Genomic DNA, 14,971 nt, shown 5'->3' on the forward strand with positions numbered 1-14,971 from the left:
TAGCACGGATTTGTCTCCCCGTACAGCGATCAGATCCAGTACCTCCCGTTCGGTCCATGCTGGAGCTTTTTTGCGATTCTGGGACTGCATGGTCACCTCTGCTGATGAGCTCTGCATGGTCACCTCTGCTGATCAGCTCGCCACCCTAGCCAAACAGGAAATTAAATTCAAAAGTTTTTGGGGCTTTTCCTGTCTACCTGGCCAGTGCATCTGAGTTGAGCGTGCAGTCCAGAGTGGTCACAATGGAGCACTCTGGGATAGCTCCCGGAGGCCAATACTGTCGAATTGCGTCCACACTACCCCAAATTGGACCTAGCAGGGTCGATTTCAGCGCTAATGCACTTGTCGGGGAGGAGTACAGAAACCGGTTTTAAGAGCCCTTAAAGTCGGAAAAAATGGCTTCGTAGTGTGGACGGATGCAGGGCTAAACCGATCTAATGCTGCTAAATCCGACCTAAACTCGAAGTGTAGACTAGGGCTGAGACATACCCCAGGCGCTTCCCTGCAGCCCCGACCCTTATTTGATGTTGCTTCTGTAATGATAGCAGCAGGAAATATGGAAATAAGGGAAGCATGAGCTCATGATGGTGATCCAGCTAGTGTAGTATGTGAAGTTTACTTTCTCTGCTTACTGAGCCAGTCTGAGAGCCTGCTCTGGAGTGCAATTCTCTCTCTCACTCAGTTAAACACTGCTTAACCCCGGAAGAATCAGCCCCATTATTTTGATTAAACATGTCACAAAGTTACACACATTGTTTGATGATTTTTTCCTTCAGTTGTGAAATTTTTTTTTGAACTCACGCTTTGCCCTGTGCTTAGTGGGAATCATATCTACTTAACTGATGGGTTTCAGTTTGCAATAAAAACACAGGATTTCATTCTCCTCTCATTTACATTGATGTAAGTCAGGAACAATTCCAGTGCAGCCAGTGAAATTACATTAGTATAAAACTGGAGTTAGAGGAAAGAGAGGTCCACAGCATTCTGTTTCTGAAGTATTTTTTATTGTTTTTTTTACTTAGCTTGCGTGTGCAAATATATACAAAATAATAATAGTTTAATGTTTATTCTATGTTACACGTTTAATTCACTCCAGGAATATTTATATTTGTTACGTCTTGCATGCAGAAAATTCAGAAATTTTCAGGGATGTTAAAAAATATGCATTAACACTAAAAATGATTTTTATATGGTTTATGCTATTCCCAAAGTCTCAATTTTGCACCCCTCATTGAAGGATTTTCTGACTAAAACAAACAATTTTTAATGTAAAAAATATAAATACAATTTCAGCAAATTATCTTTTTAGAATTGTTGAATGTTCTTTTAACAGAGCTTTCCTGGTCAAACAGTGAATTGTCAGTAAAGCCAGTTGTCTTACAATAGCCAGATGTGTAAAACTGAAATACCTTTATAACATTTAATTAGCAAGGAAGCTAAGTTTTCTCCAGGAGAGTTTCTGAAGCAGTTAAAATCTACCTTAGAGCTAACATTAGCAACTGTTTTGGTGTTATACTAATCAGACTGGTTTTAGTTGGAAAAAGTACGTGTTATAGGTATGCATTGTTCATGAAGCTGAGGGGAAATATGCAATGTGTAGAGCCTATGCCAGTTTGTAAATTAATGATGGCCACAACAATGCTTTTCTTGAGTTCATTTCACATACATTGAAATGCTGTGTAGGATGAATCATCATATTTATTGATACTTAACATTGATGTGATGGATAACAGTTTCTTGGAATAATCCTGCTGTATCAAGCAACCCGTGTCTGTGTGTGTCTGAAATATATGTAATGAATTTGATGTGATTTAATCATCTCAGAAATATCAGTTTGCTTTGCTTTGTATTGGTGCTGAATATTCCAGTTTAGTTAGTGGCTATATTGTGCAATGGGGCCATCAAAGGCAAACTGAGTTCTACAGTCATGTTATTAGTCAGGATTTGCAATGGCCTGCCATTCAGAACAAACAAATACCAAATCTGAGACATTTAGGAATGGAAGATTTCCCCCACGCCCATCTTTTTTTCATTCAATACATTATTAAGCTAAATAAAAACAAGATTTAAAAAAGTACAGTCTAAAGTAAATTCCTATTTCCCTTTTTCATAGATTTAGCAGTTTTTACGCCACACCAGTTCTTGCTCACTGCATGCACGCTTGTTGGCTGTACAAACAGTTCCCAGGTCACCTTGTGTACAGCACAGCTGCCACCAGCTCACGTAGATGCCCCAGTCCTGACTGCTTTGGATTCCAGAACGATATACGTACAGTAAGTACAGATTTTCTCTTTCCTGACAGCACAATGGTGTATCCGTTTATGCAAGAATCCCAGTGAGTTCAATCAGGGAAAGGGTTTGTGACATAAAATTAAATTTATTATGATTAAATGCACAGAAGTGATTAGTTTAGTGGTTCTGTGAACCTTTGATTATCACTTGCCAACTTAATTTCCATTTTGTCTTTACGCAATCAGGATAACCTACATATGGGCATAGCCTCAGTGCAAACTTCAGTGCAGGAAAAATGTGCTGGTGATATGACAGTTTTGTAGCTCTTACATTACATGTGTTGTTGTAATCATTTATCTATTGAGTACAAATATTGCATTAAAGAAGTCTTTAAAAAAAAAGTACTTGCTCTCTCAGACAGATACATAGAAGACCGCTTTAATGTGTGGCTTGATCATTTTCAGTACTTTTAAATTGATTTCGTTTTACAGTTGTACAAATATATGTTCAAACTCATTTAAAAAAACTCCACATTTCAATTATAATGTGAAGCATGATTGAATTTAATGGTGTGTTGCTTTTACTTCCAGATGGAAAGAACCAGTAGAAGTAAATGGAATTCTGAACTGCTATATATTGTATATGGCCAGCAATGAGCAGAATTTTACAAATTGGAACATAATCTATAACAACACAGATATTTTTTTGGATTACACTATCCGGCAGCTTTTCCCGGGTACTGAATACCTCATAAAGCTAGCTGTAAGTTTTAAAGACCTGCAATGGGAGAGAAAAGTGGTGAAATTCACTCTGTTTATTGTTAACATCTCATATGCATGAATATCTCACTTGGCTATGTTATTTAACCTCTTTATTTGTTTTAATCTAAAGGCAGTCAGAAAGAGGAAAAATAACAAATGCTCAATATCAACAATGATCTTGCATCGAATACAGGGCTACAAGGAATTTATTTCATTTGTTTAACGAACAGGTTTTGTCTAAAATATTGTAGATAATTATTAAAGGGGAGATCAAAAGCAACTAAGAGATTTAGGAGCACAAGTCCCATTGATTTTCAAGAGCAGAATATTTGAAATTGGCCACCTAAAGCTTCGCATCTGTTCAGATCTTGCTCCAGGAGAGTCTTACCTTTCACCATAAAGCCTCATAAACAAAGGAGTGTGTTCAGGTGACACAAATAGTTTGTGCAGAAAAAAATAGAAGCTTTTTTTTGTTTGATTTTTAAGTCTTTTAAAAGACCTTGATATTTTCAGCGTCGTTTTTGTTCAGTAGTTTCTTTTGTTTTTTGACGAAATAGAACACTTTAGGTTCAATAGCACAACTGGAAACATCTGAATATAAACATGAGATTGTCCCTATTTGTTTTAAACACACTCTTCATTTTATAGCAATACTATATAAGGATATTTGCTTTGATAAATGCCATAGAAAAATATTCTGCTCTTGATTATGAATAAATTTACATTTATGTAGACTCTGTGTATGCATTCATTTTACTTAACATGCTTTGAATGTTCTAAATAGTATACCACAAAGAAAATAAACTACCTTCAAGAAACAAGGAATTGACTCAAACCTGAAAAACCAAGGACATTCAATTTAATTAAGGCTTAGAAACCATTTTGGATTGAACTGTTTTGTGACTAGGCATTCTAGCCCAGTAAATTTTTTGGCATATAGAAACACACCGTCCAAAACCTAAACAAAATTAGTGTGTCATGCAGTTTTTTTTTTTACCTGATTAACATTAATGGTTAGTTTAGAGTTAATTTACATACATGACACACGTTTTATAGAAGCCCAATTATCATTTTTATGTTCTCTCTTTAAGTACTCCCCATGAAGGTCTCTTGTACGGCCAAGTTGTCTTTCTGGCCAAGAAATATGGCTGACTTTGAAGCTCATCAGTTCCATTCCTGTGCTAGCCAGGGTGTTGTGTATGTGAAAGAGACATGTTGGCTCAGTACAGGGGTAACTGGGTGAAATGTAATGGCATGTGATATGCAGGCAGTCACACTAGATGGCCTTAATGAATCTGTGAATGAAGTCAGAAGCTCCATTCTGTTCAACTGATGGAGTATGCTGCCTCCCTAATGGACTTGATCCCTTTGTATCTGGAAACACAGAACTGGTTTGGAATCCACACTTAAGGCTCAGACCTACATAGTGCTGTCTGTTCTTGTGAGGTGCTTAGCAGTCTCATCTCCAAGTGATTCTGTGGGAGTTGATGGTACTTGGCACCTCAGAAGAATGCTCAGCACCTGGCTTTAGAACACTACATGTGTTTCAGAGCCACTGTACTCCCAGTCCAAATATAATGTGTGTTTAGAATAAGCTATCACAGTGTTAACATGCATATATTAAAACAAGTAATGGAAAAGTTATTGGTTGTGTTCAGTCACTGATTTTCAAAAAGGAATGACCCTACTTTTTAGTACACTTAAGGGAACAAATTCATCTTATGTAGTGATTTCATCTGCAAAACGAGCAACATTTTCAAAGGAAATTTAAGAATTTAGGACCTAAATTCCATTGAAAGCCAGTAAGATTTAGATTTCTAAGTCACTTTTGAAAATAGGACTTAGGCTCGCAGGTCACTCAGGCACTTTTGAAAATTGTACCCCAAATCAATTTTTGACAGAACTTTTGAGTGCAAAAATGTGTCTGAATGTTATTGCCTAATAGCATGGTACTTCACACCATCTAACACACTGATCAAAGGTTCTAGGAATACCTCAGCGCCTTAGAATGAACTAATGTGGAACACACCACATTTTAAATGTGAATGGCCTTGCTTTTATTTATTTCTGTCATGGATCATATTCATAGCTGCCTGAGCTGGAAAAGTCATGGATCCATGTCGTCCAAATGCACGTATAGTCACAGGAAAGGCAGGCCTGGTGTGGAAGACCACAAAACAAAAATGGCCCTGTGTCACAACTGAGAATAATGGAACCAGCGAGGGAGTGAAGAACTTGGGAAGATGAGCTCTCTGACACCTTGTACTTGTGGTATCCTTGCTTCTTAAGTTCTTCATGAAGCTAGGAGGTGTTAATCCATCTCATGGATAGTGTGTGGCTGTGGGTGGGGGACTGACACACAGTGGTTCAATCCCTGAACTTTTTTTCTAATCAACACCACCAAAATTTTCCTGGGTATTTAAGCTAGGTTTTGGATTGTGCTAGTGGGGAAACCTTCTGGCAGTGAGAAGTTCAGGGACCTCTTCCCTTCTCTCTTTCATTTTCTCTCTCTTTAAAAAACATTTGAGGGTGAGTCACATAGTCCCATTTCATGGTTTTCCTGGCTGACTGGCAAAACAAAGCAGGCAGCAATTGAGGAATACAATGCACCTGGGCTGTTATCCCTTTGAGCTTCTTCCTCAACAGATTGAATGTTAATCAGCTGACTAAGAACCTGATGTGTCACATGATCAGTGGATTCCAGCTGATACAGGGCTTGATCCAAAGCCCACTGGAGTTACTGGGGATCGTTCCATTGACTACAGTGGGCGTTAGTACAGATCCAGAATTTCTAAGACCCAGTGCATAGGAAAGGATCTGCACAGATTGCCTAAAGAGGTGTATCATTGTCACCAAAACTGGGATATTTCATACATGAATTGTGAGTATCAGATATAGCTGTGGAGTGCAAGAAGCCCATGGAGCTTCTGTCAGAGAGGAGTACTAGAGACTAATTTCTGCCAGATTGAGCCCACAAATCTGAATGGTAAAGGAAAAGGATAAAACAATTTAAACTCAAAACTGACCTAGCTGAAAATTGATATAATCTGTTGAAGAAAGTCCTCTAAAAATCAATTAAATATTTGTATTTTACACCATCACATTGGAGTAAACACTAATTTTGGACTTTTCTGAAAACCATGGTTTGTTCTTTTGTGTTCCCTTTTGGAAGGCAAGTTCTGCAGTTGCTCTGGATTGCAACATTCCCAGTGAAATGAATACATCCTGTGTGCATACGATACAGCCTGAATGGGCAACTCTCTGATTAATTGTTTACGCTCCTGTTGGGATTGCTGATGTTGTGAGTGCACAGAGCAGGAAGTGACTATGAAAGCAGATTAATTCCTTCCCATTTTAAAACACAGAGGGAAGTGAGGAAATCTGTGCACAGTGGATTCAAATGGAATTACTCCAGATTGAAAGGAAATCTGACTGCCATGAGTGCTCACTGGGAGCAAGATCAGGACTTTGGTTTTTATTTGGGGACTGATCCTGCAAGCAGGACTACTCATTCTTAGACACTTTGTCTATTCCCATTTCCAATGGGGCTACTCACATAAACTTAAGAACGTGGGGAAATTGTTGCAGGATTGGGGCCTTGATTTGTTGTTTTACTGCTTTTAATTTTTCAATTTAAAAACATCTTCTGTTGAAATGCTTGTATGTTAACACAACAGACTTTAAAATGACTTCCTTATAGGCTTGCTTATTTACTAACATTTCAAAATGCTTTCATTGTGGTTTATTAGGTAAATACGTAACTGAATTTCTAAAAACCAAACAAAACCCCCTCTAATTTACCTAATCTACTACAGAGTCTGCCAGATCCTGTGGCTTTTACTCCTATGAGACTCTCTGGCTTCTGCTAGTAGTCCCAGTGCCAGTAATGGGGCTACCGTGAGTAAGGATTGCAGAATCAGGCCCACAGTTTATTGTATAAATATATAGGGAGAGAACATAAAAAAGTCTATTATATAAGTTAATATGCACAGTTGCTTGTATGTCAAGAGTGTTGTCTCACGATCAAGCAAAATGTGAAAATCATGTAATGAGCTGATCTCCGCTGGCAACTAAAATACAAACGATTCGACCTCCTTATCCATTAAGATGCACTCAGCAACTGTTATGTATTGATTTATTATAAATTAATTTTTTCACTTTTTAATTGCATTTGAAAACTACTACTCAGTGCGCTCCCATGAAGTACAAGACTATCCTGATGGTAATTTCTTTTTCCTGTGGCTATTCATTGAAAGATACATTTTTTTCTTTCAAAGTGCAGCACTAGCCAGTCAGTATTTTCCCTGTCTGAAGGTTCTGAGTGCACATTATTCAATTAGAAGAAGAGTTGTGCTACTGTAAATGATATATACTGTACATATATACTGTAATTTTCTTTAACTATTGCAGTGAGAGCAATGGAATTTTAATCATCATCATGACTTACATTCAAATTTAAAATGCTATAAGTTCAGCATTAGTGTTAGGTTTCATCCTTATGGTACCTAAAGACTATCTAAAAGATAAATATAATCAAGTAGGATATATTTTATATGAGGGAATCACTTGATTCCAGTGGGGGGGAGAGAGGGGAAAAGCCCTATACGATTGTGAAAAGTGCATGCCTTCCTGTGAAATGTACAAGCTTTATTAATTTTTGAGGAGTAAAATTACAAATCTTTACAAAAATTGATTTCTTGCCTTTTTATTTTTGCATCACTTTGGAGAATGTTTATTTGCTGTGTTTGATATTTTAAGGCTTGCACTGGAGGTGGATGTACAATAAGTGAAGCTAGCGTAGCTATAACAGATGAGAGTACACCAGAAGGTGTTCCTGCTCCAAAAGCCCAGTCATATTCATCTGACTCCTTTAACATCTCATGGACTAAGCCTGAGTATCCGAATGGTAAGTGAACTCTTTTAGCCTCAAGTTAAAAAGATGATTAGTAAAGGTAAATTAATATTCTAAATGGCAGCTTATATGTGGTGCTTAATTTTTAATGATCATTTTAGCACATAAAATACCTGAGATAGTATCATTGTCTGTAACTAGGAGATTGTGGCTTTCAACCTAGCACACAATTTCAGTAGCTCAAAAGTGCTCCCTTTTGATAGTTCTTGTGTATTGCATCTTATTGCTTAATGTTTTCTCGAACAACTGAGCTGACGAAATGTGTATTCTTTGAGCATGATCGTATAGGGTCTGCATTGTACCTTCTGATAAAGCATTCATTTTTGATACAATTAATATTTTTAATTGTCAGATTAATTCCTTAATATACTTGTTCTTCTCTTCCTGTATTCTTAAAAATCATTTCATTCTATGTACTCACCTTGAGGGAGAGAGAATACACCTGCACCAGTGTGGAAGTTTGCTAATACAGTTATTATAATTTGGAACATTTTCTCTGTGTGTTGTATACATGTCTTAACTATTAGGGCAATTGGATATTTTTAAAGATGTGCAAATGGGACTTTTATTTCCCTGATTTCATAGCTTTATGCCTATCCCATTCAAATAGCAACACAGAAGGATACCCAGAAATCACTGAAACTGAGTGCAAAATGTTTAAAAGAATTGATGATATTATGCCTTTCATAATCAAAATATAACACTGATACATATCAGGTATTATGAATTGTAAAATAATGTGCATTTCATTTTTCCTCCTGCAAGTTTGCCTCTGATTCCTGTTTTAGAACAACATACTAATACCCATATAGTTTGGTTTCAAAGGTTCAGATTTTTAAAGGTATTTAGGTGTTGCAGTACTCAGAGATGCTCCTACATGCCTAAATCCTTTTTGAAAATGAGATAGATGTTCCTTAAATCAGTTAGGCATTGCAGTGCTGAGAACCACAACACCTCCTTACCTTTATTAATCTGGGCCAAAGCACTTTGAGCAAAATATAAGTAATTAGGAATTTTTAAGATTTATTTTTTAAAATTTTGTATTGTCAGACTTGCTTTAGATGTGGAAGAAAATGTTCATAGGCCATTAGTATGGTTTATGTTATTATGTTGTTTTATGTTGTTAATTTTTTTATTATTTATGATCATGTGGGCCTGATCCTGCAACATTCTTTGTGGCCCAATAAGGCATCGAACCCGTATTGAATGCCATCAATGTTTTTGGTACAAAACTTAGAGGAAGTAATAGGAGGAAAAATGTAAACCACTTATGTGACTTTGGGCCTCAGTCCCACTGATTTTTTGATGGGACGTTTTTGATCATTCTACCTACAGTGCCTGTCATATAGTGCTTGCAGTCAAAGGTACAGTCCTGCTGTCCTTGCTCTGTTAAAACTTTGACTGAAGTCAATGGGAGTTCAATTCATTTGGAAGGCAGGATCAGGCTGTATGTTTTTAATTAATCCGTCTCCATCACATTTTATGTAAATTGTGTGCAAAATGATTGGATGGGTGGGAGGAGATGGCTACAATATACACAGACATTAGGCTATTTCCAGTACAGCAATTATTGTTTGTGATATGGCTCAGTTTTTACCCTAAGAGCCCAATAAATGGTTGGGTACTAAAGCTATGGAACCAAACACAGACCTAGTAAATGCTTTGGGGAGTTCCACAGTGATTGGAGGAAAGAAGTCTTCTACCCCCAGTCCCAATCAACCCTTGGAGGCTGAAGGCTTCAGTAGCCTTTGTAACGACAGTGTCTTCCTATGCAGAGGAGCTTTGACCGGTGCATATATGCAGTTGCACCCCAAAAATCCTTCGTGGAGCCTGCTGTTGCACCTCAACCTCTTGGAGCTGTGCTCCACAGCACACAAGGATCCTACCATGTGTGCTTCTCCCTCTTTTCTGACCCCTGCACAATAGAACTCTATAATTTCCACTGTTTTCAGAGCCTTCTATGGCTAAGGAGTCAGCATGGGTGGTTTTTACCCTTGGAGGGGAAAGGCTCTGTACAGAGGTTTAGATGCAGCAGATGTTGCTTGCAGAGGAATGCTGGGGTGGGGGTGGGGGTGGAGGGTGTAGAGAAGGGCTGCTCTATGGTCAACGTTAGCAGCCAGACTTAGCCAGAATCCCTCCTGGGGAGAGAATACTACTAGACTGGTAGCTCTGCCACAGTGTGAACTGGTGTGCTTTCTCTTTTCTTTTCATTGGCTGGCTAGAAGAAGAAAGAGGTGCTACCCCTTTTCAGGCAGCTGGCACCCACAGCAGGCAGCTGGCACAGGGGTGTTAGCAGGGAGCAGGGCTTATGCTGCTTTGCCACACTGTAGTTGTCACTTGCACTGGGGTGAAGGGGTCACCTCCTTTGTCCATCCATTGAGGGACTAACTAGTCTGGGCCTGAATCCTGATGTGAATTTTGTTGTTCTACTATTCCTTCTTTTCTATCTTTGTCTTATTTTTGGAAGGCTAATTGAAAACAAAACGACTCTAAAATTCATTATTGAGTAACTGTTATCTCAGGAAAATTTGAGTCACCTAGGAGCTCTGTGTTATTCATTTTCAACAAATCTTTTGGGCTGGTTAGTGAGCACTTCATTCATTAACAATAGTTGTGCCAGCATTTTCAAATTGTGTCGTAGGTTAAAAAAGATCTCAGGTGAAAGGGATCTTAGCTCAATTCAAATAAGTGAAATAAACAGCACAGAGGCACTTTACTTTTGCCATTCCTGCTTCCCAGTATTAGTGTTTGCTCTGGCCTCTGCTCCTGGTTATAGGTTGAAGAGGTTGTAGGTTGGGCTCAGTAGTTTTTTGTTTGCAGGGGCATGCATCCTGTTTTCCTTTGATTCATTGATTCAGATCCCCTGCATTTTGAGCTACTATATTTAAAGTAGCAAAACTCAATTCAAACCACTGAGTTTGGCTTGGTTTCAGATTAAAACCACGAGAAACTGCCAAGGTTTGTATATGTCCATCCTACACTATAAATTGGGATCTCCCAAGTAGATCTCAGGAGTCTCCTTTATCTTCCCACTGGCTTCTACCCTATATGGGGTAAGGAGTCATTACATCATGAGGACCCAGGAAATCCATTAGGTTCCATTGAACGGAGTTGGGCAGGCTTCTGCCTTTATGATATCCTGGGAATTAGATGGCGTGGACTTTGCTATTCCCTTGTAAGATGATAGATGGTGAAAAGACTGACTCTGCCTCTGAGTTTCCATGGAGAAGGAAAGAGGGGCTGATAATGCAACATTTGAAGACACTGGTGGTGAGCAGAACTGTAGTCTGTTAGGCTTGACCACAGAACATAACCCTGGGTAAAATGAGAAGAAGCAGGGGCTTTGAACTGTGTTTGGTGAGTGAGGATCCAGTGATGAAAGAATCTCTTATCACAGTCTGGAAACTGAGTCTTGGTTTCAGTCAAATTTAGATTCAGATTCTGGTGGACTTGGGCACAGTGTCATCAAAATTGGACCCAGTTTCGATTAAAAGGCTTTCTGGCACAGGGTCTGAGTTTGGAGTATATAATGAATTGTTACAGTAGGTGACAAGTTGGGGAAATGATACCGCTGAGTATGAGATTTTTAGAACCAAACACATAATTATTTATTCTTTTATTCAAACTTCGAAGTCAAAACAAAATAGGTGAACTGAGATACATTGCACTACAGCAGGCCCTTTCTGCTACTCAGTGTGACTGACTTGTTCAGGGCAGGATGTACGGAGGCATATTTGGTTACATTAGGCATATGAGGCTCTGTTTAGTTAATCTGGGAGCTAGCATGGTGCTTGTGCTGGTGGCCTCAACAAAGAATCCACTCTATATTCATTAGCACCAAGTCTTGTCTTGCCTCTACTAGATCAGTTATTTAATTTCCTTTTATCGAAGATAGTCACATCTTCTTTTTTATTAATTTTTTTTGAAAATTCCCTAGTGGCTGATAATTATCCTTAAATTGTAAGCCCCTCAGGGTGGGTGCCTATGTATGTATACATGGCATACAAAGAGTGGGGTCCTGATCCAGATTGTAGCCTCTAGGCCGGGGTGGGCAAACTTTTTGGCCTGAGGGCCACATCGGGGTTGCAAAACTGTATGGAGGGCTGGGTAGGGAATGCTGTGCCTCCCCAAACAGTCTGGTCCCCACACCCTATCCGCCCTCTCCCACTTCCCGCCCCGTGACTGCCTTCCTCAGAACCCCCGACCTACCCAGCCCCTGCTCCTTGTCTCCTGACCGCCGCCTCCTGGGACCCCTCCGTCCCCTGACAGCCCCCCCCGGGACTCCCATCCCCTATCCAACCCCCCGCTCCCTGACTGCTCCGCCCCCTGACAGGCCCCCCAGGACTCCCACGCTTATCCAACCCCAACTTTCCCCATCCCCTGACTGCTCCCCAGAACCTCCTGCCCCTTATCCAATCCCCCGGCCTCCTTACCATGCCGCTCAGAGCAGCATGTCTGGCAGCCGTGCCGCCCGGCCAGAGCCAGACGTGCTGCCCTGCAGGAGCACGCAGCCCTGGCGTCCGGAGCGCTGCCCGTGTGGCGGCATGACTGCAGGGGAGGGGCCGAGGTCTAGCCTCCCCGGCCGGGAGCTCAGGCGCCGGGCAGGTCGGTCCCGCAGGCCGGATGTGGCCCGCGGCCTGTAGTTTGCTCACCTCTGCGCTAGGCCCTATTGTGAAATATGAAATTACTCAGTGCACCCCATTACATTTGACTAATCTCGCGCCTGAACCTGAAAACATTAAGCAAGGGAGAAAGTTTACTCATTTTGAAATTAATTGACCTATTCATGTGAGTAAAGGTACATTTTTGCAGGATTTAACCCCTAGTTTATATTCTAATCAGAACAGTTCTTAGCACTTACATATAGTAGTTCTTTTCATCTTCAAACTCAAAGGTCAGAATGAGTCATGGCACTCTGATATATAAGCACTTCTCTGATGCCCCATCATCTTCTCCATAATTTAAGGTTTAGTTTAATAATAAATTAAAATAAAATAAAGGGTGAAATCCTGGCCCACTGAAGTCAATGGAGAAACTCCAGTTGACTTCAGGGGAGTCAGGATTTTAACCTATTCTGGCTAGATTTATGACAGAGAATAAAACTGCCCCTTTTCATGGCCACTATGTGTTAAGTGAAGCCCAACGATGACAACGAACATATTAACATTAACTGTTTGCTGATCATTTTAGCAGCTTAGCAGAAATATTTGGCAAATCTGGGTTAATAGGCAAACTTGCAGACAGGCTTTGAACCTGTATTCAGTGTGCTTCATAGACAGTCACTAACTAATCTTCAAAACAGCCCTGTGAGATAGGTAGGGAATTATATTATTGCAGTTTCACAAGGAAAAAAGTGGAAACGGAGGAAAGATAGGTTAAGTTACTTACCCCAGGCCACAAAGGGAATTATTGTCTGATTTAGAATGAGAACTTGAGTTTCTGACTCAACATCTAAAATCCAGACCACTGGTACACCTAATCTCTGTCCATTCTCAAACTCGCTTTTTCTTCTTTGCATAGAAAATTACAGAGTTTAAAAAGGCTTCTGTAAAACAGAAGCATTTATTTGAATGTGAACATTCAAATCAGGAGGTAATGCATCAGCTTTATTAAAAAGACAATTGTTTTCTGACTGTACTCAGAGACATACCAGAAGTTCATATTATATTTTGGAAAGTTGCTTTTTATAGTGTGTGTGCTGCACAATGTTGTTATTTCAGGAATAATTTAAAATATTGGTCCAGTTAATGAATGCTAGGTTATAGTGGAGATCCTATAGATGTACTTATGACACCTACGATAATACCAAATGAGTTCGTGATTAATGCTATTACAATAAATACCAAAGGAATTAATAACGCTTATGCCATTATTTTTAAGTGTTAGTGTTATTCCTATAAGTACTTAAAGTTCTTCTATTTCTTTTCCTGTATAATACACCCTAAATGCCAAGGTTTACATTTAAGACTGTCCTGGGCAATCTTAATTTAAATGCCCTTCTTCTGAGGTAAATTCAAGATATTTTGTATTTATGTTAACTTATTTATTTATTGTAGGCCAAACACAGACATGTTTTAGTTTTCTTTACACCGTGAAACCTCCCATAGAATCCCAGAGGAGTTTTGCCTCAAGCAGGAGATGTAAATGTGGTGTGATTAGTTCGAGTAAAGTTCCCAAGCTTTGTTCACATGACCCCTCTCTCTGTCCTAGGTTCAAGCTCTTACTTTTCTAGGGGAGAAAGGAACCAAGAAGATCAGTTTAGCATACACATCTCTGACTCAGTTTAGAGTACATATCTATGAAGTACAACACTTCAGTGTTTCACAGAAACACAACAGTTTTTATTCACTTTTATTTATTTATTTCCTCAATCAACTGAGAGACACAATCTCTTCTCAGTTTCAAACAGTCTTCAGTGTAAGTTCAAACAGTTCAGTTTTGAGGGAAGCATAAATATGCTGAGATTATTCAACAATATGAAAGCTGTTTTCCCTTTTTAATTGAAGCCTCAGACATATCCTGCACATGGGTTCAGATCAGCCACATTCAGCATACCCAGAAATGGTTGCAATATAGGGAGGGGGGATAACCCTCTGGAATATTTTGACTACAGCATTGCAAAAATCATTTGTAATCACTGTGGGCCTGATTTTCAAAGATGCCGAGCCCCCACAAATCCAGTTCAAATCAGTGGGAGCTGCAGATGCTGAACACCTTGGAGCATTGGACCATAGTCATTTCGTGCTCCTTACCCCACCACCCTCAGTTTGATTCATATGCTAAAATTGCTCAATAATTGTGAAATAATTAATAATTCCTCAGTAATCACAAAAGGCTTCATTCTTATGCAAAACAGAATTAACAATAAGCTAAGTTAAGTGAGTGCTACTTTAGAAAAATGGACCTAAAATGTATTTACGTTTACCCTTTACTCTTCCTTATTGTATGCTTTGAACGGAAATTACTGCAAACGCTTTGGTAAATTTTGCTATACTGGGCGGTAAATGACTTGTTTTTAATGGTGCCTATTGAATTAAATTTGTTCATGTTAGAGTCCTCATTTATG

The 14,971-nt window shown here is 39.2% G+C and overlaps 1 protein-coding gene across 1 annotated transcript in view; it reads left to right on the forward strand.

Annotated features, from left to right (window-relative positions):
- USH2A (usherin) overlaps window positions 1–14,971 on the forward strand; it is a 571,481-nt gene that overhangs the window by 308,296 nt on the left and 248,214 nt on the right. The window contains exons 32-34 of the mRNA XM_027827110.3: window positions 2,114–2,273; window positions 2,823–2,994; window positions 7,752–7,899. Of these exons, the coding sequence (XP_027682911.2) occupies window positions 2,114–2,273; window positions 2,823–2,994; window positions 7,752–7,899 (480 nt within the window). The remainder of the gene's footprint in view (window positions 1–2,113; window positions 2,274–2,822; window positions 2,995–7,751; window positions 7,900–14,971) is intronic.

Source organism: Chelonia mydas, chromosome 3, assembly GCF_015237465.2.
Source record: "Chelonia mydas isolate rCheMyd1 chromosome 3, rCheMyd1.pri.v2, whole genome shotgun sequence".
NCBI lineage: Eukaryota > Metazoa > Chordata > Testudines > Cheloniidae > Chelonia > Chelonia mydas.